Source organism: Micrasema longulum, unplaced genomic scaffold, assembly GCF_059751315.1.
Source record: "Micrasema longulum isolate JH-2025_06_02 unplaced genomic scaffold, ASM5975131v1 h1tg001143l, whole genome shotgun sequence".
In the NCBI taxonomy this organism is placed as follows: domain Eukaryota; kingdom Metazoa; phylum Arthropoda; class Insecta; order Trichoptera; family Brachycentridae; genus Micrasema; species Micrasema longulum.
This window is the reverse complement of record NW_028278331.1, coordinates 519414-546676: the sequence shown is the minus strand read 5'-3', so window position 1 is coordinate 546676 and position 27263 is coordinate 519414. Positions and strand designations below refer to the sequence as shown.

The 27263-nt window shown below is 37.8% G+C and overlaps 1 protein-coding gene across 4 annotated transcripts in view; it reads left to right on the top strand.

Moving 5' to 3' along the window:
* Ufd4 (ubiquitin fusion-degradation 4-like) overlaps nt 1-27263 on the top strand; it is a 57956-nt gene that overhangs the window by 22326 nt on the left and 8367 nt on the right. Inside the window, exons 16-38 of one of the 4 annotated variants that reach the window (XM_088233708.1) lie at nt 2157-2192; nt 3472-3604; nt 3696-3826; nt 5201-5461; nt 6099-6239; nt 6509-6707; nt 7285-7489; nt 8027-8326; nt 9740-9949; nt 11284-11558; nt 11975-12158; nt 12850-13003; nt 13330-13517; nt 16313-16432; nt 17721-17983; nt 18185-18362; nt 20328-20450; nt 21768-21993; nt 22653-22902; nt 23724-23839; nt 24724-24910; nt 25991-26131; nt 26632-26755. In XM_088233708.1, coding sequence (XP_088089834.1) covers nt 2157-2192; nt 3472-3604; nt 3696-3826; nt 5201-5461; nt 6099-6239; nt 6509-6707; nt 7285-7489; nt 8027-8326; nt 9740-9949; nt 11284-11558; nt 11975-12158; nt 12850-13003; nt 13330-13517; nt 16313-16432; nt 17721-17983; nt 18185-18362; nt 20328-20450; nt 21768-21993; nt 22653-22902; nt 23724-23839; nt 24724-24910; nt 25991-26131; nt 26632-26755 — 4145 coding nt within the window. Of the gene's footprint in view, nt 1-2156; nt 2193-3471; nt 3605-3695; nt 3827-5200; nt 5462-6098; nt 6240-6508; nt 6708-7284; nt 7490-8026; nt 8327-9739; nt 9950-11283; nt 11559-11974; nt 12159-12849; nt 13004-13329; nt 13518-16312; nt 16433-17720; nt 17984-18184; nt 18363-20327; nt 20463-21767; nt 21994-22652; nt 22903-23723; nt 23840-24723; nt 24911-25990; nt 26132-26631; nt 26756-27263 lie in introns of all 4 variants that reach the window. The other 3 variants (XM_088233707.1, XM_088233709.1, XM_088233710.1) reach the window with 3 other exon arrangements.

Genomic DNA, 27263 nt, shown 5'->3' with positions numbered 1-27263 from the left:
GTGTGAGCGGGCATTGTCGTGGTGCATAACAAAACCTTTCAGTCAAAATCGTGTGGATTGTTTTTTCACAAACCTCAGGAACCCAAGTAGCCAGTTCCCGAATCGTTATCTTCTGATCTTCCAACAGAATTCGCTCAATCTTCGACACAACTTCGTCCGAGATCTATGGCCTTCCGCTTCTTTGCTCATCGTGGTTGTCTGTGCGCCCATCGGAGAACTTCCTACACCATTTGCGGACATGTTGAACGCTGATACAAGCTTCCCCATAAACATCACACAACTGCCTATGAATATCAACCGGTGGTAACTTTTTAGCGTGCAAAAATCGGATTGCTGCACTAACTTCGCACCTGGCGGTGACGGCAATTAGGGGTTCCATTGCAGATGGCTGTCAGGCCGGCACTGAACGTCGCAGCGAGGTTTACTAAGGCGGGATCTAGAGTGGGGGAACCAGCGCACACAGCGGTGTTGCCGGATTTCGTCTAGGATTTCGCGCATTATTTTTTTACACAACCCTCGTATATAGAGTTTCAAAGTACAAATCCAAGCCTTAGATTATACTGTTATATACATTCAATAACAAGAGTTATTAATTTTTAAATATCGTTAATTTTGACACAAGCTTCAATAATACTTCAACACTTGTGTTTTTTAAGTTGAACACTTGTCATGTGATGGAAAATTCAAAACATATAACATAGTCATAAGATCTTGAATGGCTTTCGACAGAATGATTAAATTGTCAACTTCATTTTTCTACCCGTGAACTGGAATCTGTTAAATTTAAAGTAATCATAGTTGCCAACATGTTACTAAACATGGCTTATAGAATGTAGAGCGAGTTGCATAAAATAATAAATCCCGCATATTTGGGTTTATTTAAATAACATAAACTGTTTATCATAGTTTTTCACTGGCTGAAAGTTCTTGCGTTTGCATCAGCAGTAAACGTGTCCTAGATAGTGAGTTTTCTTTCGGGACTTGTCGCCTCTAGATGCACCTGCTCATGATATCTTCTGTCTGCATGTTGTGAACATGTTAGACCACTGCCATCCTTCGGATGCATCTCGTGCCTGTAAACACGTGTGTGTGTGTGTGTGTATGCATAGATGTTCAATCGTGTCTGCTTTATGTATAGCTCGTAAACCTTTTATGAATTCTTAATAGTTAGTCTGTACCTCAGAGGCAGACGGATGCAAATATAAACGTCAAATGCTCAACAATAGACTAAAGAATCTACTTTATTAAAGTGATTTCTAATAATTAAGAACATTAATTTGTATTTTCAGAATCTTAATACATCGGTTCTTTTATTATAATACTTACATTTCTTCAAAATCAATAGACATGATAATAAACTGGATACGAAAATCGAAATGTCATTTTATCAAATTCTGGATTTGCATCTGTCTGCCTCTGAGGTACGGATATTGTTAACTGAAATTTTAAATGCTGTGAAAGGCAAATAGCAAATTATTAAGATCATAAAAAGCTTGGAAAAAAAAAATCCATAAAATTTTACAAAAAAAATCTTGTGTGAAGACTTGTGTGATAGGCGCATATTTTAATTTGTAAATTGATAGAGGAAATAATCCAGAATAAGATGACAGTTAAATTATTATTACTTTCATATAATTTGTCCTTCATTGCATTTTGAATTTCAGTCCACTGTACGATTCTCGGTGTCTTCTTTTATTGTATTTTATAAACAAGAACTATTACTGATTTGTTTTTATACTACTTCTTTATATTCTTGACGATGAGATCAAATATGTTAGCATGGTGTAGATTTTAGGACATACGTATTGGAGCAGTTCCTGGTTTATTTTACTTCTATACGCATAGTTTTGCACGCAGACTTTACTTTTGTTTTGCATTTACGATAATTTTATTGGTTTGGAGAAATAATTTAATTTTGTCATAATAGTTATGAATATAAATGAAAGAATAAAAAATAGATAATAAAAAGGAATTTAAATAAATAGTAGAATAATTTTGGTGATATTTGACTCTAAAATAAAACACAAATAACCATCGGGAATTGGTACGTTACTAAATATATACATAATTCAATCCCTGGTATTGTTTTGCTTCATTTGCTTGATTTTTCATTTCACTGTGCCTTAACCTGCCCTGTTTTATTTTTCTGGATTTAGGAAAAGGAAGAAATTCAGAACCCCTTACCAGCGAAGGTAATTCATCCTCCATATTTTAACAACCACTTAATTTAATACTTAAATATTATTTATTGTGTTGGAATTTTAGAATACAATCATGTTTGTACATTGTACATTGTACACGCGTATATCCCACCAATTACATATTAACTCTTAAAAGACTGTGGTAAATAATCCCTTTGCGCGCGGTGATGTAACATCGTGTTACCACTAGTAAAAGACGGAATAATTTAATGTTTAAAAATTGAGAAAAAAAAAACATGGAGACAAACACGGAGACATACATACCCTTTTCCATTATTTATGCAAATAAACATATAATTTAGCCTTGTTATAGTAAAATAAATTAATAATCATAAATACGCCGCTCAGATTACGCGCGTGCGTTTCCCATCACTGTTATCAACCGGCTGAAATCTGAATCTATTTTACACTTTACTTACTTTTGTTTTTGTCTCTTTCACACCAACACCTGCCATAGAACAGCGTTTCTGTCTTCCCTGTGATGAGTTCTATCTTCGTGCTCTTTCTTATACATATGTGTTGCTGAATTAGCGGACACTCTTTTTTCACGTAGAGAGGATAAATATTTTTTTGTATTAACATCCAGCATAGTTATACAAAATTCACTTTCCAAATCCGGTGTGAAAGTGTCCATTTGAAGATTACAAAAAATACGAATTCATCATTTAAAAAAATAAGAGAGATATATCAAGTCTTGTGTCCTATGTCAACTAGTGTGACATCACAGCCACACAAGAGTTAATCAACTCGGGTACATTTATACATTCTATTTTAATAAATACATATGCATTACATATTTTCTTGTTGTTATATATTATACTATACAAATATGTATGTACATAGTTATATTTAGGTTAAAAGTACGCAATTCACATATTATTTTGTTTGAGTTTTTTGATATAGGTATGTGTATATAAATATTAGAATCGTCTGTATTAGGTGTATTTATTATAAAATGTAGATATTTTGTTTTTTTTAATGCAAAAAGTTAAGTTCATTTTGTTATTTTAAAACTCAAAACACATCTCAATTTGTGCTACTAAATATTTTGGTAAAATATTCACCAAATAAATATGTTTTAGGGTTGGAATCATTCATTTGCGCCATGAATAGTTTTTACCTTTAAATATTATTCTATTAAAAAAAAAACTTAGTATATTAGAAAACTCTCAATTAGGTTTTGTGAATTAAATATATATTGAATTATTTACTTTTGTCTCCCGTATATGGTAATAATGTTAATCAATAATGCAACAATGACGTTCTATAGAAAACCGGGGAGAGTTTATAGAGAAGCTTCAGCGAGCACGAGCGGGTGTGAAGTCTTCATCTCCTCAGCCAATATTATCACACCCTGGTGCTACCAAACTTGTAGTTGGTAATTGGTCACTCACATCAAAAAGGTCTGTAATAATTCATTTTTTCAATATCGTTTTATGTATTTAGTATTTTTGAAGAAAATAAAATTATTTACAATTGATTATTTTTTTACAGCGAAAGAGAACTTCAAATTCACAATACAGATGGACAACTACAAGCCACACTGCTCCGGGAAGATCTTCCAGGATTTATATTTGAATCCAATCGTGGGACCAAACATTCATTTACAGCTGAAACATCCCTCGGTGAGTATTATTCTGAGTTATCAAGAATCCTAAATACAATTCAATAAAGTGATTTATTGAATTGTATTTAGGATCTGGTTATATTTACACCTGATGATGGGTAATTCAGAATACCTGAAACTAGCTGTGTTATAATATATTAAACTCTTATGTGGTAAAAATTACAAAGTGTTTAATTTTAAATACATTCAAAATGTTTTTCCACAAAGTAAATGCTAAAACAATAAATAATATTAATTTTTAATGTGTAATAGTAATATAATTTATACTATTCATTATTGCAATGCCCTACATTGCTACGTATTTTACTTCCTTGGCTTATAATAATGATAGTGATAGTGAATAATCTTTGTTTCGATTTAAAAATATATTTTGATGTCATTTTACGTTCATAAAGACCATCCAAAACCTAAAAACTGACTGTAGAACCAGAATTAAAGTAGACAATGACCCCTCTAAAGATATTCCAGCAGTAAGTGGTATAAGACAAGGAGACAGCTTCAGTCCATTCCTCTTCAACCTAGTAATGGACAGCATCGTTGAAGATGTGGCGTCACTGGACATCAAATATAAAATGGGAAGCAAAAAAATCAACATATGCTATGCAGACGACGCTAAACATCTGAGGATGCCTTGCAACGATTGCTTTAACCAGAATGCAAAATTATAAAAAGTGTAGGCAAAAGAACATATAGAGTGCAGATTGATGATTGAGAATGAACCCCTCGCGCAGGGGTCAAGATTCAGATACCTAGGACTAAAAGTCTGATCAAAATAATCTCCCTTCTATGAAGGCCGCAACAGACCAATAATGCTGTGGCTATATCAGAATGTTTAAAAGACTTTGTCTGTAAAAATAAACATATGCATGTAGAAAGCAAAGTACAAATCTACAAAACTTGTATCTGACCGATAATGACAAAAGAAATTCAATCAAGAGAGGACACATTCATAAGAAAAGCACCGCTTAGAACTGCAGAAATGAAGACATTGCGCATTATTCTGGGAAAGACGCTGAGGGACAGGATCAGAAATACTGTCGCACGTGAAGCTTGCAACATAGAAGATATCGTGAGATCGGGCAGGAAAAGGCTACGATTCTGGCGCGACCACGTGGAGAGAATGGATACCAACATACCAGAGGGTAGTCGTCAACCCTTCAAAGAAGTGACGAGACAGTTGGAAGTTTGGTGTCCCAGGAGACCTCTTTATAATAAATAGATCCTCGGATCTACTACAAGATATACCTTTTTTTTACACAGTACTGTGTGGAACGCATCCACCATGTAAAAAGAAGTTCCAGTGTATTCTGCTGTTTTATCATCATTGATCTAATGGACACATCTTTATAGCTCACTTTCTTTTGTTCTTCAGGAGCCGAGATAGGCGGAGGTTGGGCGGGCGGCGCCGGGGGCGCGGGTGGCGCGCGAGGCCGGGGTGCGGGCGGCGCCGGACGCGGGACGCGTGCGCGCGGCTCCCCCGAAGCGCTTCGCGCGCAAGTAGCGGCCCGCGCGCGCGCGCTGCACGCAGCGCACTTCACGCGCGCTCAGGGCGAGCCGCGCCCTGCCGTCGCGGTGCTTAGCAAGCTCGTCTACTTCCTCAACAAGGTGCTGCAGATGCAACTCAAGAACAATGGTAAGTCTCCGGAAATATATATATTTGTGATAAGCGCTTTTCATTAGTCAATGCCAATGAGTAAGTTCAGTGCTACGGGAAATTGGAAAATGTTTTTTTCTCATGCAAAAATTAGAGCATTAATTGTTCAGTTTTGCAACATCACAGGTTTAAGTGCCCACATGTTTATAATAACCAATCAATTGTAGCGTTGTTTTCTGTTGTGATCGATTTCCGATTTCCAGGTAGTCATTTGGTAGTCAATGGCTTTACTAATTTCAAATAATAAATAGTCAAAAACTTCAAATAATAAATAATCAATTAAATTTAACTTCGAGTCCTCTTTTAAAACTATTCCCGTTATGATTTTTTTTATCTTCTTTCTCTCTCTTTCTTTCAATTTTCTGTCTCTTTCATACAATATTTTATTATATAAATAGCAACGCGTGTAATTATAAGTTAGTTAAATTCCTGACGATGAGGTAGTAACCTCGAAACCGGTCAAAGTGTAATTAAAAAAAATAAAATTAAGTGGTTTATACAAATTTATAAACAAATAAGTGTAAAATGTCATACCACAAAGTGAAAAATGTTTTTGATAACAATAATATATTTTATAATTATTGTATTAAAGATCCTCAATAAAAATTATTTCCAGGTGACTGGCGTTCGGTGTTGCTCTCCGCTCTACAAGAACTGGAGACCTTGCTGAGGGATGACGGATTACTTTCAGCATACGAAATACATTCTTCCGGCCTATCCCCCGCACTGCGTGTTATTCTCTATCCACATTCAGTGGGTAAGGTCTATTTAAATATACTATGTAAAAAAAATATTCAAGGTTTTCATCAATCTTCCAGTTTCTTATCCATCAAGCGGGTAACTTTAAAATGAATATTCAATAAAAAAGCTCTTAAATATTAAAAGAACATTACTATTGCATAGAACAAAAGCGTTCCAAATTTTCAGTTTGATTTTAGTTTGGTTTTTAGCACAGTCTTAAGACTCAATAATTCAGTTTTGCGTAGAATCAAACATCCTTTTGTTAAGATAAGATTTTTTTTATAGAAGAGAATGAGATGGAGGAAGCGGAGAAAATGTGCTGCGAGCGAGCGGATGTGGTGCGGCACTGGGCGGCGGGGGGAGGCGCAGCCACACTCGCTCGCCACCTGGTGGCCGTCCTGGAGAGTGTGGAGCGCCTGCCGGTGCTGGCTTACGACGCTCCGCCCGCCGCCCCCGGCCTGCAGATCCTCACCAGGAGACTCAGGTTACCCCCTATCTTCCACTCCGCTAATTTGTTCGTACTGTAGGTACAATTCGACCTCGCGGAATAGCAAGTTTCCACCTGAAACATTATTATTTAATACAATTGGTGAACCCTTTTTCAATAATAACTAGATGCAGTTGAAACTTTTAACATTTCCCTTTTTCTTTAATATCCAATAGATGGTGTTAGTGTGTACAAAGGAAATGGAACTGTTTTCTCTCAATAACTCAAATAAACTCAAATTGTCAGTTGGAACATTGTTATTCCAAGGGTTGACATGTCAACATTTAAATGACTCATCGGGTCTTTTATATTCCCTTATGTATGTATGCCTATCTCCTTTCTACCTTTTATATTCCCTTATGTATGTATGCCTATCTCCTTTCTACCTTTTTAAAGTTATGTTAGTACCCGTGCCTTAAATCTACCGCTGTATGCCATGCATTTAAATAAGTTGGTATTTTAGCAGTAATTCCTTACGATTTTTCCCAGCTCCTTTGCTAATTAAGAGATTTCATACTCGGTACCGAACTGTACTCCGACAGAGGTCTTATCATGGGTTTGTCGGAAATGTTAGGTTCCGGTTAGAGCGCAGTGCCGGCGAGACGGGTCTGCTAGATCGCTCTGGGAGGACGCTGCGTACGGAGCCGCTGGTGAGTGTGAAGCAGCTGGAGCGCTTCCTTCTGCGCGCCGTTGCTCGTCAGTGGTACGACTTGGATCGCTCCACTTTCCACTTCCTCAAGGCCGTCGAGAAGAGCTCACCCATCACCTTCACACACAAGGTACGCCGGACATATCCCATTCCTACATATATTGATTGTTGTTTTTAATCACAATGCACCGAATCAAACAGTAAATTTAAATGTCAATTATAATTTAAATCTCCTGTTTAACATTTCATAAATTTTTCCATCTGTTGAATTTGTTAACTTTTATTTCAAATAACATGTTGATTAATTTAAATATTTTTATCGTAATTGGTGTGAACTTTATAACCACAGTTGAAAAATGCACTTTTAGAGTCAGGTATTTTTGTTTTACCATTTTTTACATTTAAACTGTATTGTTAATTATTTTTCTTGTAATGTATATCTTGTAATATGTACATAAATGTTTGGAATAAAATTATTTAAAAATCAAAAATTCCATGTCAATAGAGTGGATAAATATCCTTTTAAACAATAGTTGCCTTTTTGCGCAGGGTAAAATGGTTAAAATAATATTTAGAAAATGATAATATTCTGCCTTGGCGTTCTGGGCTGTAATTTACCACTCTCTGTTTATAATTTAAATGCACATTCGTAAATGCCTTTTTTCAGCACGATTTCGATGAAAACGGAATAATCTACTACATCGGCTCCAACGGGGGCACCTGCGAGTGGGTGAACCCGGGGGCGCATGGGCTGGTGAGTGTGTCGTGTTCGGATGGGCGCGGGCTGCCATACGGGCGGCCCGAGGACATACTATCGCGCGACGCACAGCCCCTCAACTGCCACTCCGGGGACGACAAGCGGGCCTGGTTCAGCGTGGACCTTGGCCTGTGGCTCGTCCCCTCTGCCTATACGCTGCGCCACGCTCGCGGCTATGGGAGGTCCGCTCTTCGCAATTGGCTATTCCAGGTGCGTTCGCACATTACTCGAGTCATTATCATTTCCATTTTCACACCTGATTCTGTGGAATTAAGTAAAGAGGTACAAGTCGCTATTAGCTGATTGTGCAGGGGAGCTGTTTAAAGTTTCTTACTGATTTAATTCTTTGATATACAATTTTGGGTGATTTCTTAAAATACACTTGAAATGAGTAAACTTATGAGCTAAATAATTACATAAGGTACAACTCGTATTGTGTTTATTACATTTGTTTTTTCCTTAGAGTAATAATACGCCACTGGCTAATAGAGTCGCCCACACGGACAAAAACTATTATATGATTATTAACCACGAAGTTAGCTACAATTTACAACAATACAACGGGCTGTAGGTACTCAAGTCGAGAATTTTAAGCGCAAACCGAAACCGTCCGTTACATGTTTGTTGTAAAACTAAAAACCAAACCAAAAATTTTGAACGCCTTCTATGCAATAGAGCTAAAGGTCTTCTCTAGCGAATTATTAGTCTGAGATTTTTTCCATGTTGTTAATAGAAATTTTCATACAAGTTACATGTACTTGTTTACCTAATAGTACTTTGGTAATATACGACACTAACCAATTTTATTATTAAAATAAATAATTTTTTTCTAATTTTGATCTCTTCACCCAACCTACCCTAGACCTTTTAAAGTGGAACTGCATACTTCTAAATGCCACAGAATTGTGCATCGGGATTTTTCACTCCAAACACAGCGATCATTAACTGTAATCCACATGAAGGCGAGATTATCAGTCTTGGATATTGGCCCAATTTGTAAGTACTCGGCGTGCTATCCATTGGGTATGCTTTCGTATCACTCGGAAATACGTCTCCCATTCGAGATGTTTCAGAATCACTCGGGCGCTCGTTACTAAGTATCACTTCGATTTCGTAACGCCACAAAATCGCCCCTGAGTAGCGCCTGCTGACATCACTCAACATAAACATTGTCGTTTTTAGTGTAGTATCTCAGCTACGCCATATTCGCCGAAATATCCACGCACAATTCGCCTACCATTCTTGAGGTCCTGCGTATGATTCCTGGCAGGGTGGATGTGAAATATTGATTTTAAAGGTTTTAAACTATAATATTTTAATTTTTCTCGACTGGTTGGCACCTAAAGCGTAGGACTAATCACTGCAAATATGCTGAATTTGGTTTACAAATGCAATGCCCTATGCACCAGTGGGTGGGGAAAGGGGGAAGATTATGGTTGTATGTGCTATCTAGGTTACATAATATTGATTTTAAGTTGTATGAAAAATTGTAAAGAAATTATGAAACCCAATGTGTTGTTGCCAGCTATAAATTATTTCCAATATTTTCCTGCTGTTATGCCGAACAAAATAACTAACCCGGCTTATTTTAGCCAGTGGAACTGATTTGTGTGGGCGTTGCAGATGTCCCGCGACGGCGTGAACTGGGTGACCCTCGTCCAGCACTGCGAGGAGCGCGGGCTGTCAGAGCCGGGGGGCACGGCCACGTGGCCTGTACCGGAGCCCCCGGCCGGGGAGGGCCCCTTCAGGCACGTGCGCCTGCAGCAAAATGGGAAGAACGCCAGCGCCCAGACGCACTATCTCTCACTCAGCGGGTTTGAGATCTATGGCCAGGTAAGTCTTTTTATTGCACCGTATTATCTATATTATAATAGGGAAATATAAGGTTTTTGTATTTACATTTTTAAAGTAATAAAGGTCTATGAAATACTGCCCGGTAAAAAAATTTTTTTTAAATATTATTTTTAAATTTGTAATTTTGAATTCCCGCAAAAACGGTCATTCCATTAGCCACGCCCCTAATACATCATGATTCATGTTTATTTATTCCTGCCATTAAAATTTGTTTAGAACATTGTCACGAATCCTGACGTCACAACTGTCAGGCCAAAAATGTTGCGTTTTTCTAGTGACTTATTTTTTTTTTTAAAGGTCTTTTTTAAATTTATGTATGAAAACATTTCTCCACAATATCCATTTTGATTTTGAAAATACAATTAATTATTCTAAATCCCTTTCATATATTTTTATCGGTAATCGTAGTATGTGATATTTCCCTATTCTTCTATTCAGTGCAGGCCCTGTTGTCCGCGACACTTATTTAAAAGGACCTTTTTTGTGCGTTTTTTCTAATATTTCAAGCTTTCATTTGCTGATTCTGGGCGTCTTACTTTCTCCAAAATTTGACGCTAGGTGGCTAAAGGTTTAATAATGTAAATAAAACAATAAGTCAGAATGTTTAAAAGTTGTTAAAGTTTTTTTGCGAGATGTGTTGACCCTTTTTACTGATTAGTCATTTTATAATTTTATTTACCTACAATTTACATATCTACTTCACCGGTGTTTGTTGTTTAATGTCCAAAATAATAATAGTATTGTTATCTCTTGTGAGATTATATTTATCATTTGCATACAAAATTAAAATAACTCATGAAAATATTTTTGAATTCCCTTAACTTTTAATATTTTCAAAATAGCGTGTGAATATTTCCTGCTAGTAATAAAATATAACTCCTATTGACCAGCGATCAGGTTTTATCGCAACATCAGACTGGTCTAATAATGTCAGTTATGAAGAAACTCCATCATTATCAATAAAAAAATGTTTAGTGTTTTTTTGTATAATTAAAAGCAATTTCACCAAAAATGTCAGTAGGTACAAAGATGATCTCAATCTATCAAATCTATCTTATTCGAAGAGTACATGGCAAAAATAGGCTCATGAACAAATAATGAATCAGAATGTGACCTCATATTTATTTCTGACAATTTTATAAGACGGGTCGCCAAATTTAGTTAGTTTTGAATATTCCTTTTTGTGGAACTCATTCAGGAGAAAAAAATGACTTTCATATCTCGAAAACAAAAAAAAATCAGTGAGCCTTTTTTAGCCGTGTACTTTTCATTTGTGTTTGACCCCACTGACCAATATAACTTTGCAAATTCAGGTAAGCGGGATCTGCGACGAGCTGAAAGGCAGCCCGGCCTTGGCGAGCAACATGACGTGCAAGGAGGGCGCCAAGGAGGCCGGCAAGGAGGGCGGCAAAGAGGCCGACGCTCGCCTGCGTAGGGAGCGGCGGCTGCTGCGCGGCCAGTTCCGTCAGCTTGGCGCGGGCGCGCGCGTGGCCCGCGGCCCGGACTGGAAGTGGCGTGACCAGGATGGGCCCGCACCCGCCGAGGGCACGGTGTGCGGGGACGTGCACAACGGGTGGATCGATGTCAGGTACGGTACAACAAACTTGGTCAACCTGCGCTTGTTTGTGGCTTGTGCGTGGCGAGCGGCCCGAGTCGGAAGTGGCACAATCAGGAGGGCACAGTGTGCGGGGACGTGCGCAACAGTTGAACAATGTCAGGTACGCTATAACACGTTTCTTCACCCTAGTGCTTGTGCGTGGTCCGCAGCCCGGACTGGAAGTGGCGCGATCGGGAGGGCACGATGTGCAGGTACGTGCACAACGACTGGATCGGCGTCAGGTACGTATTGTGCGTGGCCCACGGCCTGGTCTGAAAGTAGCGCGCTTTTAGGGTACAGTGTACGGGGGCATGCATAACAGCTGGATCGACATCAGGTACACACTTGTGATTGCAATATTTTCTATGTTTATTGTTTCTAAAAACATTAAATTTGTTTGACTACAGATGGGACCACGGTGGTCGTAACTCGTACCGCATGGGCGCAGAGGGCAAGTACGACTTGAAGCTGGCAGGTGACCGGGAGGGAGCCGCAAGCCCCTCCCCTGCGCCGCCCCCTGGGCCCCAGCGCCCCCTCAACTCGCGCAAGTCCCTGTCCACCCCCAGTTTGCCGGATGCCACCGACACTCAGGTACGCTTCTTCTGGGGCCATATCAGGTCCCCACGATGTTGGCAACCACTGCAGCGAAAGCATCTCTGTCCTGCGCTACCCAGAATCGGTACTCAACTCTCCTCACTCCATTCCGATCCCTCATATTCCGTAGCCAGGACAACTGCCTCCTGCAAACTCTTAATCGTCATCCTTTGATTATCGGCTGAAGGAGATGATATTTATCTTCTCTCACCGTATGAACCAAATATGAGACTTTCTAACCCTTCACACTCGACAACAGTCTGCATTACCGACCATATTAGTTCACGGTATACGAACCATTCTGCGGTGTATCGGCTTCTCAAATGCTTCCGACTGGTTCATTATATTCACTTTTAGAATACAAATTTCACATCCATGTTATATACGTGGTCCGTTCTATTGACAGTTAAATATTTTTCCTTGGAGTTTCAGGTTTAGGTTATCATTGTACGAGGTCTGTTCCCCCTTACTATAATCAGTTGATCCAAAATCTGAAATTCATGTACTTTAATTGTTTATTAAAACCACAACATCGAGATAATAATGCCCTTAAAAATATTTATGGTAAATGCTTTTCAACAAATTGTTAGGTATTTAAATGTGCGATACATTTAACATTAATCATTAATTTATTTGTAATATTTTGGGCACTTTAACCATCAACATATTTAACACTTGTATTGTGTAGGTGTCAGTGGCTTCTACGGAGCAAGCGGCCTCAGCGGACAACCTGTCGGCCAAACAGGCGGCCGAGGCCATAGCGGACGTGACCCTCCCACACCCCCCCCCACACACTGTGGACCTCTCCACCATCAACAACTCCACCCATCACATCAACACAGGTATAACCGCTATTATAATACATTAATGCGATCTCTGTGGCCTTTTGATATTTCCAACCACCGAAAGTACACTGTGATATGTTTAAATTGGCCATTTTGCAGGAGAACAAAAATATATTTTTTTAAATTTGTTAATGCTGGTAACTCAACGTGTATTGACTTTATAATGCCAATTATTTATTTATTTAAAAATAAAATTATGAGAAAAACCAATAGTTAAGGGTGAGGTCAGATGGTTACTTGGTGATAGGGAATTTGGTTTAGTTTTGAATATAAATATATTTTAAAAAATTAACCTAAAATTAAGTTTGTTTGTATAATTCAAGCGGATCTGGCCACCATCGTAGAGTCTCTCACCCTCGGGGAGGCTCTGGAGGGGGCGCGGCCTCCGCCGCCGCCTCCCCCGCCCCCGCTGGCCGAGCTGCCCCCTACCACCATCACGGACATCACCAAGCCATACCCCGCCAAGGATCCGCACACCTCCATCAACATCGACGTCACTCGGGCCTTTTCCGTACGTCTGACTTGTATCTGTCGTGTTCGCATGGACATTTTATTTCATATTCAATAATACATCTATTCATAATTGCAAGATTCTCGAACCAAAGCGGAATTCACAGTGAAAGAATAATAAGATCAAGTCTCAAAGAGACAAAGTGTGTAAATATCTTAATGACTTCAAAAAATTAACTCTATTTTTTTTTAATGTTTAAAGGAAATAACAAAACAAACTGTCATTATTACAAAATAAAAACTTTCTTATTAGCTTTACACTAGGGGCGTGCAGTGAGATTTTTAATAAGGGAAGCAATTAATATATTGTTACGTAATAATGTACACCACCCTCGAGAAATCAAAGAAAAACTAAGTACTACAGTAAAACGTCAATTTTACGTTGTCCCGCTTTTTATGCTGAAATGTTTAGGTCCCATTTTTTTCCATTCACTTTCATTTAAATATTCCTCCAATAAACGTTTTTTACATTTTTCAAAACCCCGGTTTTACGTTGAAATTTTTTCGAAACTCATTCGATCTGTCAAAAGACGACGAGCCGCGCGCCGCCACGTTTGCCCAAAATGTTGAATAAAATCAAGGTAAATAAAAAATTGTGTAAATTGTTGTCTCAAACTAAATTCAAAGTAGGTTCAGTGTAATTGGCCATTTTGTTGAAGTGTCTAATTTTGACATTTTACTAAATTGTGACATGCGGTTAACGCATGTTTAGGAAGAATAAAGTCTTTACATCAATAAATTACGATGCAGAAAGTTAAAAAATTTGGCAATGAAAAAATATTTTAAGTGATAAACATAATTTGGAAAGAAGATTGTTTAAACAGTTATCATAAAAGTGTGAAACAGTTTTGGGGCGATGTAAATGACAGTTGAAATTCTGTGGCACCATACTAAAAAATGTGATTCCATATAAACAAAATTTCACAATATTTAGGGAAAAAATCATTGTACGCATAAAGTGCATGCGTATGTGTGTTATAAAATATGCTAATTCAAATTTTTATTTTCATGTTTTTAAGGTTAAGTACTTACATAAAACTATTTATACATGTTTTTAAAAAAAAATAATTTAAAAAAACACATTGTGGTATTGATTGGAAAAATACAAAATATTTTCTTATAATATTATTTTATATATTTAATTGAAATCATAGTTAATATGAATCATCCCCAATTATGACCGTTTTTTCAATTTTTCTGCAGTTTTTCATTTAACATTTTCCTCACTTCACTTATTTTTGCTGCTCCCTTGAAAATCGTAAAACAGGGGTTTTACCATATATACATATGATCAGAAATAATAATTATTATACATATACAGTAAAACCCCCTATTTACGTTTTTCAGGGGAGCAAGAAATAAAAGTGTAAAACTGAGGAAAACGCTAAAGTGAGGAAATGAACATTTTTGGAAAAATAGGAATTACATAAAAATAAAAATGATTTGCTACACTATAGTGTACATATACTTCCAGAAAAATTGTAAAAACGGTGATAAGTGGAAACTGTCAATATTTTTTTTACCTATTTTCAATGATTTAACTAATAATATATTTATATTTTTTCAAACAATATTATGTAATCTGTTTTTTTTATTTGATTTAAAAACAGCATGTTAAAATTATTTTGTGTGTAAATAAAAAAAACTAAAATAGAATTTTGAATTTGCATAAAATAACATAAAATAATTTTTCCCCTAAATGTTGGGAAATTTTATTTATATGGTAACACTTTTTTTCTAACTTTAAATATTTCTATTGTTATGTTTTAAACATTGCAATTTAATTATATTAAAACTTTATTGTTTCTAAACATTTGTCAACTGCGTGTCATGAGTTGTACAAGTCAATATGACATTTTTGTTAAAATGAAAACTAAGACTTACCCTAGAAGAAAACACTTAAACAAAAAGGTTGATTACACTGCTCCTTCTTTGAATTTAGGTTAAGACAATAATTTATCCTTTATTAGTTGTTTACCTGTTTTTATTCTTCATTCGCGTGGCACACGCAGTGGCGCGCGGGCCGCGGCATCATTATTACGACATAATTTTGGCTTTTTTGACGCATCAAATGAGTTCCGAAAATTTTTAAGCGTAAAACCGGGTTGATGAAAAATGTAAAAAAAAACATTAATTGGGGGAAATATTTGTATGAGAATGTATGTAGAAAAATGGGTCCTGAACATTTTGGTGTAAAAAGCGGGAAGACATAAAATCAAGGAACGTAAAAACAAGGTTTTACTGTATTTTAAATTGTAGTAACAAATCAACCATCTTCACTAGATACTACTATAAACAATTGTTAAGTATTTTATGGCATTATTATATTTTATGAAAATGCAGTTATTAAGTTGATGGACGGACCGCACATGTGTTACACGTTTATTCTGATAAAAGAATGCAACTAAAGTTTCTGGAGAGCACTCCTCCCATCGACGGGTGATACAAAACTCCAAAGTGCTCTCAGAAAGCTGTAGTTGTGTTCTTTTGATTGAATAAACGTATAACACTAATAACAAAGTTTTTATATTATAATAATTCAGGTAGTGTTACAAAGTGAATGCAGATGCAATTAATAAAATCAAACTTTCATTATTTTCAGGATAAACTCAAATCCTGTAATCATAAAAATTGCGGGTGAATTTGGCGTAAATAAAAAGCTGTGAATTTGAAATCCCATACGGACTGCTTTGGTTGGGAAATATAAAAGATTGTATGCGTTTGTCACTTGCCACCGATTGATATGTGCGTGTTTTGTTTGTTGGAACATCTCATTGAGGAACATGATATTTGTAGAAGCCTGACAAAGCATCCACGGGAGAGGCCGTCCGCAATAACACCAATAGTCTGCTCTCCAGTGAACTGTCGGGATCATTACTTGTTAACCTGAGACCCACACCACAGTTGCACATCTCGGTAATGACATGCTTTCAATTATCTTATATCATCCTGTACAAACCCAAAATATGACATTTGAATAAATAAGTTTTTGGACATTTAAAATATGTGGTAAAAATTTATTTTTCATTTGAAATAATTTATTTAACCTGGAAAATCACAAAGTTAACGCTTCAAATATACATTTTTTTCATTTGTTCACGAGCCATACTGATGCGTATGATCATAACCACGAAACAGTTTTAAGTTTCTCTGCACTTTGTATTATTTCACACACATTTTTAGTAATGGTTAATAGAATCTGTGCATCTTGAGTTGTTGCGTTATAGTTACTAAAATTTGTTGTTATTAGTATTATTGGAATATAGGCAAGCAGCCTTTGCTGGTGTGCCAATATCTAGAACACATTATTTACTCCACCTTTATACTTTCTTCGAATCATCCGAGCGGTTGGTTTCCCGGGAGAGCGGTGCTGTCGTCTAGTGGCCGTCATGTAGTGGTGGATGATGTCATTAAAACGTCTGTATAAACTAGATGGCGCAGGTTTCTCGGAGAGTGTCAATTGTGAGCAAAACGTCAAACAGTGGTGACGTCATTTTTAAACATCTCACTCTCCTCCAAATTATAGTTTTCGACTTTGCATAACCGCTAATTTTCCAGGTACATATACCTACTCAACACAGGGCTCTTGGCCTCATAGAGTAAAGGATATATGTTTTTTTTTTGTAAAAAAAAAACATGACTATTTATTTATATTTTTAATAAAGAATGTGAGCAAGATAAGATTTTTATTGAGGTATTTATCTATTTATGCTTTATTAAGTTTGTTTATAACATCTTAACAACTAATATAAACTTTTAATAACGGTATATTTTATATCAATTTATCAAGAACATATTTTTCAAAATTGATTTGAAATATTTCAAGGCTTTCCATGTCTTCATGTAGCTCAGTGTACAGTTTTAAACCCTCGTACAATGAGTTTCGAGGCTGTTTTTCTCTTCATTTGTATAAATTTTCGATCAAAATAAAAAACGCCACTCTCCATTATACTATTTTATGTGCATATTGACCTTAAACTTAATAGTTTTGTCGCTGCTGGTTATACCACGCACGAGTTGTACATTGAACTTAAAAGAAATAGTATTTTTGCTAGTGGTTTTGTTGGTTTTATCAAAAAGAGTGATTGTGGACAGTGGTGTACCTCATATGGCATTGTTGATTAAATTGTATTGAATGATTTTTCCATCGAATGTGGAGTGTTGTGCTGTTACGTCGTTATTCAAGAACAATTTGCCCTTTCAGTGCGACAGCCAGATGGGATCGGAGTGCTGCGAGGCGAAGGACTCCCCGCGCTCGTCCAGCGGGGGCCCCATGAGCGCCAGCGAGCCCAACCTGAGCGGGGACGGGGCCGGGGGCACTGTGGGGGCCAGCGGCGCCCCCGGCGCCCAGCGGCCGGAGCCCCATGGCCTGCTGGAAACCTTCGCGGCCATGGCGCGCTTCCGCTCACCCGCCCAACCGCCACAACAGAACCACACAAATAACGCAGCCTCGCACCTATTCCCCAGGTACTTGCGGCACCGTTTTTATGACACTATTTATTTTATAATAGAAGATAATGCTCGTAGTAATAAGTTACATAACCAAAGTACATGTATATTATACAAAAGTTTAATAAGTAAATATAATTAGTATTTTATAAGTACAATATTATGTAAAACTAAAAAGCAGAACATGATTTTATTACTAGATAATACTGAATTGTCTAGGGGCCCCAACTGTGTGACCAGTCTGGTTCGGCTCGCCCTGTCTTCCAATTTCCCCGGAGGGCTACTGTCGGCCGCGCAGAGCTACCCCAGCCTGTCCAGCGGGCCTCCGGCACCCCCCGGCTGCCTGGGTCAGGCACTCACCATGAGCCTCACCTCCACCAGCAGTGACAGTGAACAGGTAAAGCTCATCAGTGTCATGTTGCCAGTGTGTTTTCACAAATCGGAAATGACGTTGCAAATATATTGGATATTTGAGTGCATTTTTACTATTTTAATTATGTAACTGTAGCACTCACCCGGAAAGGAGCCCCCACGGTCAGCTGACCTACTGTCATCTTGTGGGTGATACAGATATTGAATCATACATTTCCTGTATGTAAACGGTAGATTATCAAAACACCCAAATTACTGATGAGAGATTGCTGACGCGAACGGATATCAAATTGCTGCCAGCCATGGAAATAAGCACATGAACTCAAGCCCCCACTAGGAAGTAAAGGGAACTCTGGACAATATACAGGGTGTTCATTAAACCCTGTCACATCCGAAACCACGATGATCAGTATGAGCAAGAAGACATATTGGCACATTAAAATATTTTTTTAGAATGAATAAATTAAAAAAAAAAAAATATCAAAAAAAGCAAATGGTTGCTTACTTCTGCAGGGCAGAAACGAGGAGGGGGAGGAGGGAGTGTGATACTGCGCCGCGCTCCCCTCACTTCTCCCCTGCAGAAGTAAGCAACCATTTGTTTTTTTAAATATTTTATTTTTAAAAGATTTCTTGGTTCTAAATATGCTAATATGTCTTCTTGCCCATACTGATCATTGTGGTTTCGGATGTGACAGGGTTTAAAGAACACCCTGTATAAAAGTAATAACATCCTTAGTTTCAAAGTCAGTAGTTAGTTCAGTACTTACACAGTTACTAACGTAAAATGTTTATTTAGTTAATCTATTTATTCATCATGTAATAAATACAATCGAAGCACAACAGCGTTTTCTTCTGTCAATGTCCAACTGGGGTAGAAGCTCCCATGAATCTTCTTGCATAAATCCTAGATAACAATCAAAAACAAATATTTCATTGATCAAAAATGAGCACATATACTAAAACGGCTCGCTGTTGGCGTCACGTCGTTACCGGTTCGCGCTGATTACACGCTGACAACGTTGCATACAAGTATGACGCAGTACTGAAATATATGCCATTTGCCCCACGGCGGCAAAGCGCCTTGTTTCCAGATTATTAAAAATATGTGGATCACAAATTATTGTAGAAAATTTATCTATCGTCGCATGGAAAAAATAATACTGTTATCATTGTAATTTTCGGTTCGTATTTAAAAAATCACAAAGTCGACATCTAAAGTAACTAATTTTGTACGTGGACATAGATCAAATCACACCGGGGTCACCATTTGTAGTGTAATGGTGTGTATTCTGACTAATTAAATAACTCAGGATTGGAAAGATGAACACAGATTAAACATGAAATATTTATTATAAAATGTTACTAGAACACACTACATTAACCAAAAGAAATTTGCTATAATTAAACCGGAACGAGCGCCCCACGTCGATGCAAATAATGGACTGGAAAAATTGCCACAAGCTATGACAGCTCCTGTAATAAGTAATACGTTGTATGGTGTGAAGTTAGGTCTGCGCCAGCATTGCTAATAAAAGAGCGCTTCAGTGCTGGCAACCTGACAGTGTTTATTGAAGTGTGTTCGGCTCCTACACCATGTCATTCCTTTGTACGCAAAATATTAGACTGTTTAGGTCTTTTACTTCACAAAAGTCAACAGATGAAAGGGTTGAGGAAATTTGGATGTTCAAACATAGGCAGATGGTAAATGTTAGTGTTACAGATATTATGTGTTACTGATATAATGATCGCTTAAACCAGCCAATGGCTGTTCGTAAGCCCTGTAAATGGCTGTTGCAATAATTTTTAAATGTGTGTATCAGTCCATTACCAACAACTCAAAATATTAAATCAGACTAGTCAAAATTGTACTTTTTAAATACATTTTTGATATATTGTATTAAGTTAATCAGAGATTTTTTTTTCACTAATATTCCAAAACTGTTAATATCGACGATATATTTATTTCTGTCTTGTCTGTTATCGTATTCAGGTTTCTCTGGAAGATTTCCTGGAGTCGTGTCGCGCGCCCCCGCTGTTGGCAGAAATGGACGATGACGACGAAGGAGATGACGGAATGGATGACAATAATGAAGATGATCCACACTACCAAGAGGTCCATCCATTGGTTTGAACATTTCTATTTATCATTTTTGTTTGTATGGTTCCCACGGAGACGTTAACATGGCGTGGTCTTGGATCCTCCCAGCGCTTGACTTGTATACTGTATGTATATTAAACGTTATGTTGCGGGGTAATTACTACAATTAGGTAACTTCAAAACCAGCATTTGAGGAGGTTAAAAGCCAAAATGGCACTGTTCATGATCACAGTTTTTGGGAATGCTAAAAAAACCATTAGCGAAAATACTATTTCTTTTAAGTTCAATGTGCAACTTGTGCGTGGTATAACAAGTAGCGAAAAGACTCAATTTTATGTTCAATTTTACAAATTGAAGCATTCGAGGAGGAAGATACAAAGATGTGTTAACTCTAAAATCATTATTTTTTAATTACCTAGTTTTGATAATTACTCCACAATGTGTAATAAGATAATTTATTTTTGCCAGTTGAATGAGTTTTTCGGGAATTCTATCGACTCCCTGTATATCAAACGCTATGAAAAATCTAGTGGATTTGACATATGAACAAAATTAGCTGCTCCATAAAATATTTTGCATTGCACAACCTTTAGCTGACTGATCAAATCGAACATTTGTGAATTTATATGAATTTTCCTATTTTTTATAACTTCCAGCAACGTCACAGGTTTATAATGTGACCTATACATTTTTCAGTGTCAATTTTATTTATTTATATATACACATTACAAAATATAAAATCTTAATTCATCAAGTAATAAAAAAAGTCAATAGATATATATGTAAACATGGCCACTACGGAAACTGAATATGTATACATAATATATTTTGGCAACCAGGGGCGATCATGATTGCAACCGGCATCAGATTCCCAGTTTCCGTAGTAGCCATGTTTTTCAGTAATTGGAGACAAATTATAACTGTACGAGGTTTAACTTTTAAATGTCAGAAACAAAAATGAACTGTTTGTCATTCTTACAAATTAATCCAATGTAGTCTTGTCAAACAATGGCGTAGAATGCCTGTAAGTCAGCGGTTCGTACAATAAACGTCAGTTCAACACATATTTTCTTTGCTTCTTGTCAGTAATGTTTCACCATTCAGATGTGTGTTTTTATCACTTGTGATGTCATGGGCGGTGTAGTTTCAATGGGGATTTAAAAAATTACAAAACATAAAAAAAAACATAGCGACGATGATACGATACATGAAAATAAAATATGTAATTATTTTTTTTGGCTTAGTTTGATCGTCTATTAATGTATCTTTAGTTTTAAACCGCTGAACTTCCTCGTTAAACAAGCCGAATATTGATTATACCTATTGTTATAGGCAATGGTATCCCGCAACCTGCTGTCCCTGATGGAGGAGGAGGCTCTGGAGTTCGCAGCCCGCGCCGGGGCGGGGGTAGCGGGGGGCGGAGGGGGCGCAGCGGGGGCCGGGGGCGGAACCAAGCGGCGCTGCTGGGACGACGACTTCGTGCTCAAGCGCCAGTTCTCCGCACTCATTCCCGCCTTCGACCCCCGTCCAGGGAGGACTAATGTCAATCAGACCACAGGTGGGTCTCTAATAATGAATTAATCCGTGACAATTCATCTTAAGAGATTCCATCAGATATCTCATTTTAACAAATATGTATATATAGTTGTATAGTGCGCTGCAAATATTGTTTTGTTAGTTTATTTTACACCTTGCCAACGAACATTTGAGGACCTTGAATGAAAAATGAAGAGAAGGGCAGATACATTTTGCGAAAAGTTTGGGAAATTATTAAAAACTGTTTTCAAAAAATAATGGTTCCATAAAATCAAAATACAGTAAAACCTTAAAAGTTACATCTCTGCAATTTGCGTTTTCCCTCGATTTATGTATAATTTTGAATATGCCGGTGGGGCATCTGACTTTTAAAAAGACTAAGGTGGGGCATGGCATAAAGAAGGCTGAGAAACACTGCTCTACATCAATAATTTGTTGCAAAAAGGCAGTTCTGCTTCCATATTGCACCATACATGGTGACAAATCCAAATTTTCCAATAGCTCGCTTGTTTGATGTTGATAACGTTAATATATTGTTTTTACAAATAGGTAAAAAAAAGGCAGTGAAATTGATCTGCCCTCTCTTTATGCAAGGTCCTCATTTATTTTCCTCGACGAGTTGGCATAATATTTTTAAATATGTGATTAAATATTATATAAATTATTTTTCCTCAATTTCAGACCTGGAAGTGCCATCGCCGGGCACAGCTTGTGGGGGCGGAGCCGGGGGCGCGGGCGCGGAGGGCGGCGCTGGGGCACGCGGGCTGCGTTTGTGGCTAGGCGCGCCGGGCGCGGGCCCGCCCCTGGCGCTGTGGCCGCATCCTGACTGGACCCTCTTTCGCGCGGCGCAGGCTCTTCAGGCACCCGCCGCCGTCTCCGCTCCCCTCACCAAGCAGGACCGCCACAAGAGGCTGTTTGACAACATCTATACGTTAGTATCATAGATACATATTGACGGTAAAAAGTTGAGACAAAATTGAGTTAAATACACAACTTTACTCAGAATGTCAAATTGTCATTTAAGTTTACATATAAATATTTTTTTAATATTTATACTATGTAACATATGTATTACCACGTGTGCATGCTAGGGTTTGTCACCAGCCATTTACCGCAGTCAGGCTTCCCAGCGTAAACTGGAGGCCACTCTCCCAAACAGAGCTGAAATGCAAAACTAGAATGTAGGAGTACGACTGCGCTGACTACAGGTCAACCTCAATAGCCCTAAAAAAGGCTTTCCACCTGGTCCAAGTGGTATAGAGAGGCGAAGGCAATCGGCGGGCAGAGTGGAGGGTGAAGAACGGGAGAGCGGAGAGCATCCAGGGTGAAGACTACTCAGCGCTGAGTGAGACGGAAGGGAGGGGGCTTGTACTACTCTCACCACTCCCGGCTCTGCCTCGGCAATCGAGTTGTTAAAAGACAGGGCCCAGTGCCCGGACAGGCCATTTCCCCAGTGACTGCAGTGTACACAACATCTACAAATACAATGAATATTACAGCAACACAGTTTTAAACATTTTAACAAATAAATTTATAAAATCCTACTCCAAATCTGCCCCGGTATCGCTAAGGCCGGACCCGAAAGTGAGCCTAAGTTTTTATTGAGGGTCCAGCACCTAGCTTACAGGGACCGGGGCTACTAGCTAGGACTTTGTTTTTCAGCGCGTCCGGTACATACTATATAATAAACCAACTGACAATATATAATATGTTGAAATATAAAGAAATGTTTTGATAAATTCTCTTTTACAGATTAATATATAAAGAAGCGGATGGTACAGAATCATCTGCTGATACGGCTGTCCAGCCCCCCACAGAGGAGGATGATGAACCAAACACATTAACAGAATCAACAGAAATCTTATCAGGTTACAATTTGTATTTTATTTTACCAATATGAAACTAATGCAACATAGGAATGGCACAACATTAGGTACCTTAATATTTATCTTAAATTCACCATTCTATTCATAAGTTTTATTTATTTATTTACGGACTTATTTAGTCCATTTAACAATGGTAAATACACTTCTTTAAAATATATACAGGCACAATTGAAATATAATAGAACCAAAGAAAATTAAAGCTAGGACAAAAATTAAATAATAATTATTACCTCAAGACAAAATCTGGTCTATCTTAGCGATTGTTTAAATCTAGAAAGACTTGCACCAAAAAAGTCCAGATCTTGTCTCGAGTTTACAATGCGACACAATCGGGACATAGGTGCATGCAAGCCATCGTTTTGCTGTGCTGATCATGGAACAGCAGATTATGATTTTGCAACCGGCGGATCAGAACATTGAATGTCACTTGTTCCAGTAACGATGGTACACCAATGAAGCCATTTAGTAAATTAAACATAAATATGGAGTCAATGTTATTTCTACATTATTGTAGACTTAAGATTTTAAAAATTGACTCCATTTCTCCGTAAGTGTAACCCCTCTCGAGACCAATCATCCATGCTACTTTTCTTAGCCGACTATGTTGCACTGATTCCATATGATTTATCCGGCTCACATAGAAGGAAGACCAGATCACGCAGGCGAACAAGTAAGCAATAGAGTGCTTTATCTGTGGACATATTGGTAAAGTCGCTAGATGTCTTGATTTTTCACTAAGATAACTGAAAAATGCCATCAAAACAACATGATGGCTTGGTTTTGTTTTGAGAAACAAGAAAAAAGAGGGTTCACTGTACTTTTTTTTCGACAAATTAAATGACTGTATGGTCTGTTTGTGTTGTCAGGAGTGTCATGCGGGCGCGGCTGGGAGTGTGCAGTGTGGGAGGCGGTGAGCGTGGTGCGAGCACTGCGCTGCGCCGCGCCCGCGCCGCTGCTGCCCTCCGACGCGCTGCTCAGCAAGAAGCTCACGGGCAAGCTGCACCAGCAGCTGCAGGACGCGCTAACACTGGCCGCACATGCCGAGCCCTCCTGGTGAGAAACGGACCGTTGTCACTAAACCTGACTGTGAAACCATTTTACTTAAAATGATCTAAAAAATTTTTTTTCATTATCTTTATTGTAATTCATTGTCAAAAAAATAACTTTGTGCTCCAGGGCCCCTGAAATCCCTGGATCTAATATCAAATAGCTGGAACTTTAAATTAATTAAAATACTCTTCTTAAGAATGGACAAAAAATAGTTATTTAAATAGACAAAAAATCCGTGTCAAATAAACGTGACACAGTTTTTTAGATTATTTTTTTTCTCGATTTGTCTGGGTGTTGGGAGCATTTTCTATAACTTCCTTCCATATCCTCTCTTTCTCACCTGCCGACAAGCCTCTAAGAAGAGACTTAGCGTTATTATTACCTTTATTATATAGTATGTATTTTAAAAAAAATCTCATTCCAGACGACATTCAGAACAGTACCTACGTGTTTGGACATTTCATACTCCGAATATGCATTGAAATTTTTGTTTAAATTATAAATATAATGTTGGAAATACCTAAAACATATTGACAATGTACGCATTAAAAGGGTACTTGCAAAGGTTTGCTTTCGACCTAATACTGCTCAGCCTCGTCGAGTGAGGGTTGTCACTAGAGCCCGCCCCGGGGCACTGCAGATTGAACAAATGCTAGAATGAACCTTTCCCAAACTTCTAGATGTAGATTCTGCAGTGCAGACGAGGAAACACCTATGCACATTCTATGTGAATGTAATGCTTTACATCTTAAAAGGAGCCTCATCCTCCGGTTAAACCTGAGGATGTTAAAGAGCTCGTCCCCTACCTAATAACCCAGTACTTTACGGATCTGGGCTTGGAGGGGGAGATTTAGTAAAATGTAAACTTTCGCCTTCCGGACAGTAGCCAGGCTTTTTATAGACCCGGGCTTGGAGGGCGAGAACTATTCCAACGACACGTCGCAATAGATCTTCACAGGTTGCAGTGACGTCGGGAACTTGCATAGCACTGACCCCCCCCTCTAAGAATAAGAATGTATAAATTAGGGGTTGGCATTTATTACAATTTGAATTATTCTTAATAAGTTGATTGAATGTTTTTAGGTGCTCTCAACTGATGGACTGGTGTCCTTTCCTGTTCCCATTCGAGACTCGCCAATTGTTCTTTGGTTGTACGGCTTTCGGAGTATCTAGAACTATTGTTTGGCTTCAAGCACAAAGGGACCAAGCGGTTGACCGCCAAAGGTATGCACATAGTTTAAAATATTGAATTCTTTTTCTAGAGTGTATACTGAACACTGGCAAACGAAAAAAGGCTATTTTTCAATAAATGTGGGTTACTTTCTTCTTCCCAAACATGGTCGATATCAATAAATCAATTTGGTGGTGATGATTTAATGAAATTTTTGCAGTTTAATGAATATTAGATATCGCCGGATATTCAGCTATTATCCGGTAAATATCTAATATTATCAGTATCCATTTCATCTCTAATAGCCTCTAGAAGCCTTAAAAATTATTATTTAAAAAATAAAAAATTGTACCGATATTATGCATTGTTTTATAATACATATTTTTTTATAAATTATTAGCATTCATTGACAAAATTAGTAATGATACTTAAATTAAATTTATGACAAATTTTAAATGCATAAAATCACCATTGTAAGGTACCTATTCTCGGGGTATATTTTATGGTCGTATTTTTAAAGTTATCTTTAAAGTGATATGTTTTGATATTGCAGAGGACCTTCCGCCCTCTCTCCCCGGAGAGCTGACCTGGAGGCTCAAGAGTTCCGAGTGGGAAGGTTGAAACATGAGAGAGTCCGTGTACCGAGAGGGCCCAACCTGCTGCAGTGGGCAATTCAGGTATACATTTTTTCCCGCATCTTTTAAATTGATACACAAGAACACTATTATCAGCAAGAATTTATTTAAGTTAAACACTGAAAAATGGTTATGTGGTTTGGAAGGTCGATTCAGAGATAATGCCACGAGCGATAGGAAAAGTGCTCCGAATCAGTGTCCGAAATGTCAAGTCGGTGTTGCCAACCGAGGAACGGTTCCAGTGTCGACTTGTCGGTTGCCCGTCGATAGCGATCACCGGGCTGTTTTCTTATCCCCCACAGTACAAATATTTTGTTAATGAACATCTTTAAATTTAATTATGTATAATAGATGTTACCGTATAGAAATATATATAACAATATATGGGTGAGGTGAGGGTAGTGGGAAAATTAGAGTGTAGTGATCGCTTACCCAACCACTATACTACCTTTAAACTGCTGGCATGATAACTCTTTCATCAGGGGTAGGATCTTTCTTGGGCCGTCGATCCAAAATTGCTTCGCAAGTGTATACAAAAAGGCAATGTAAA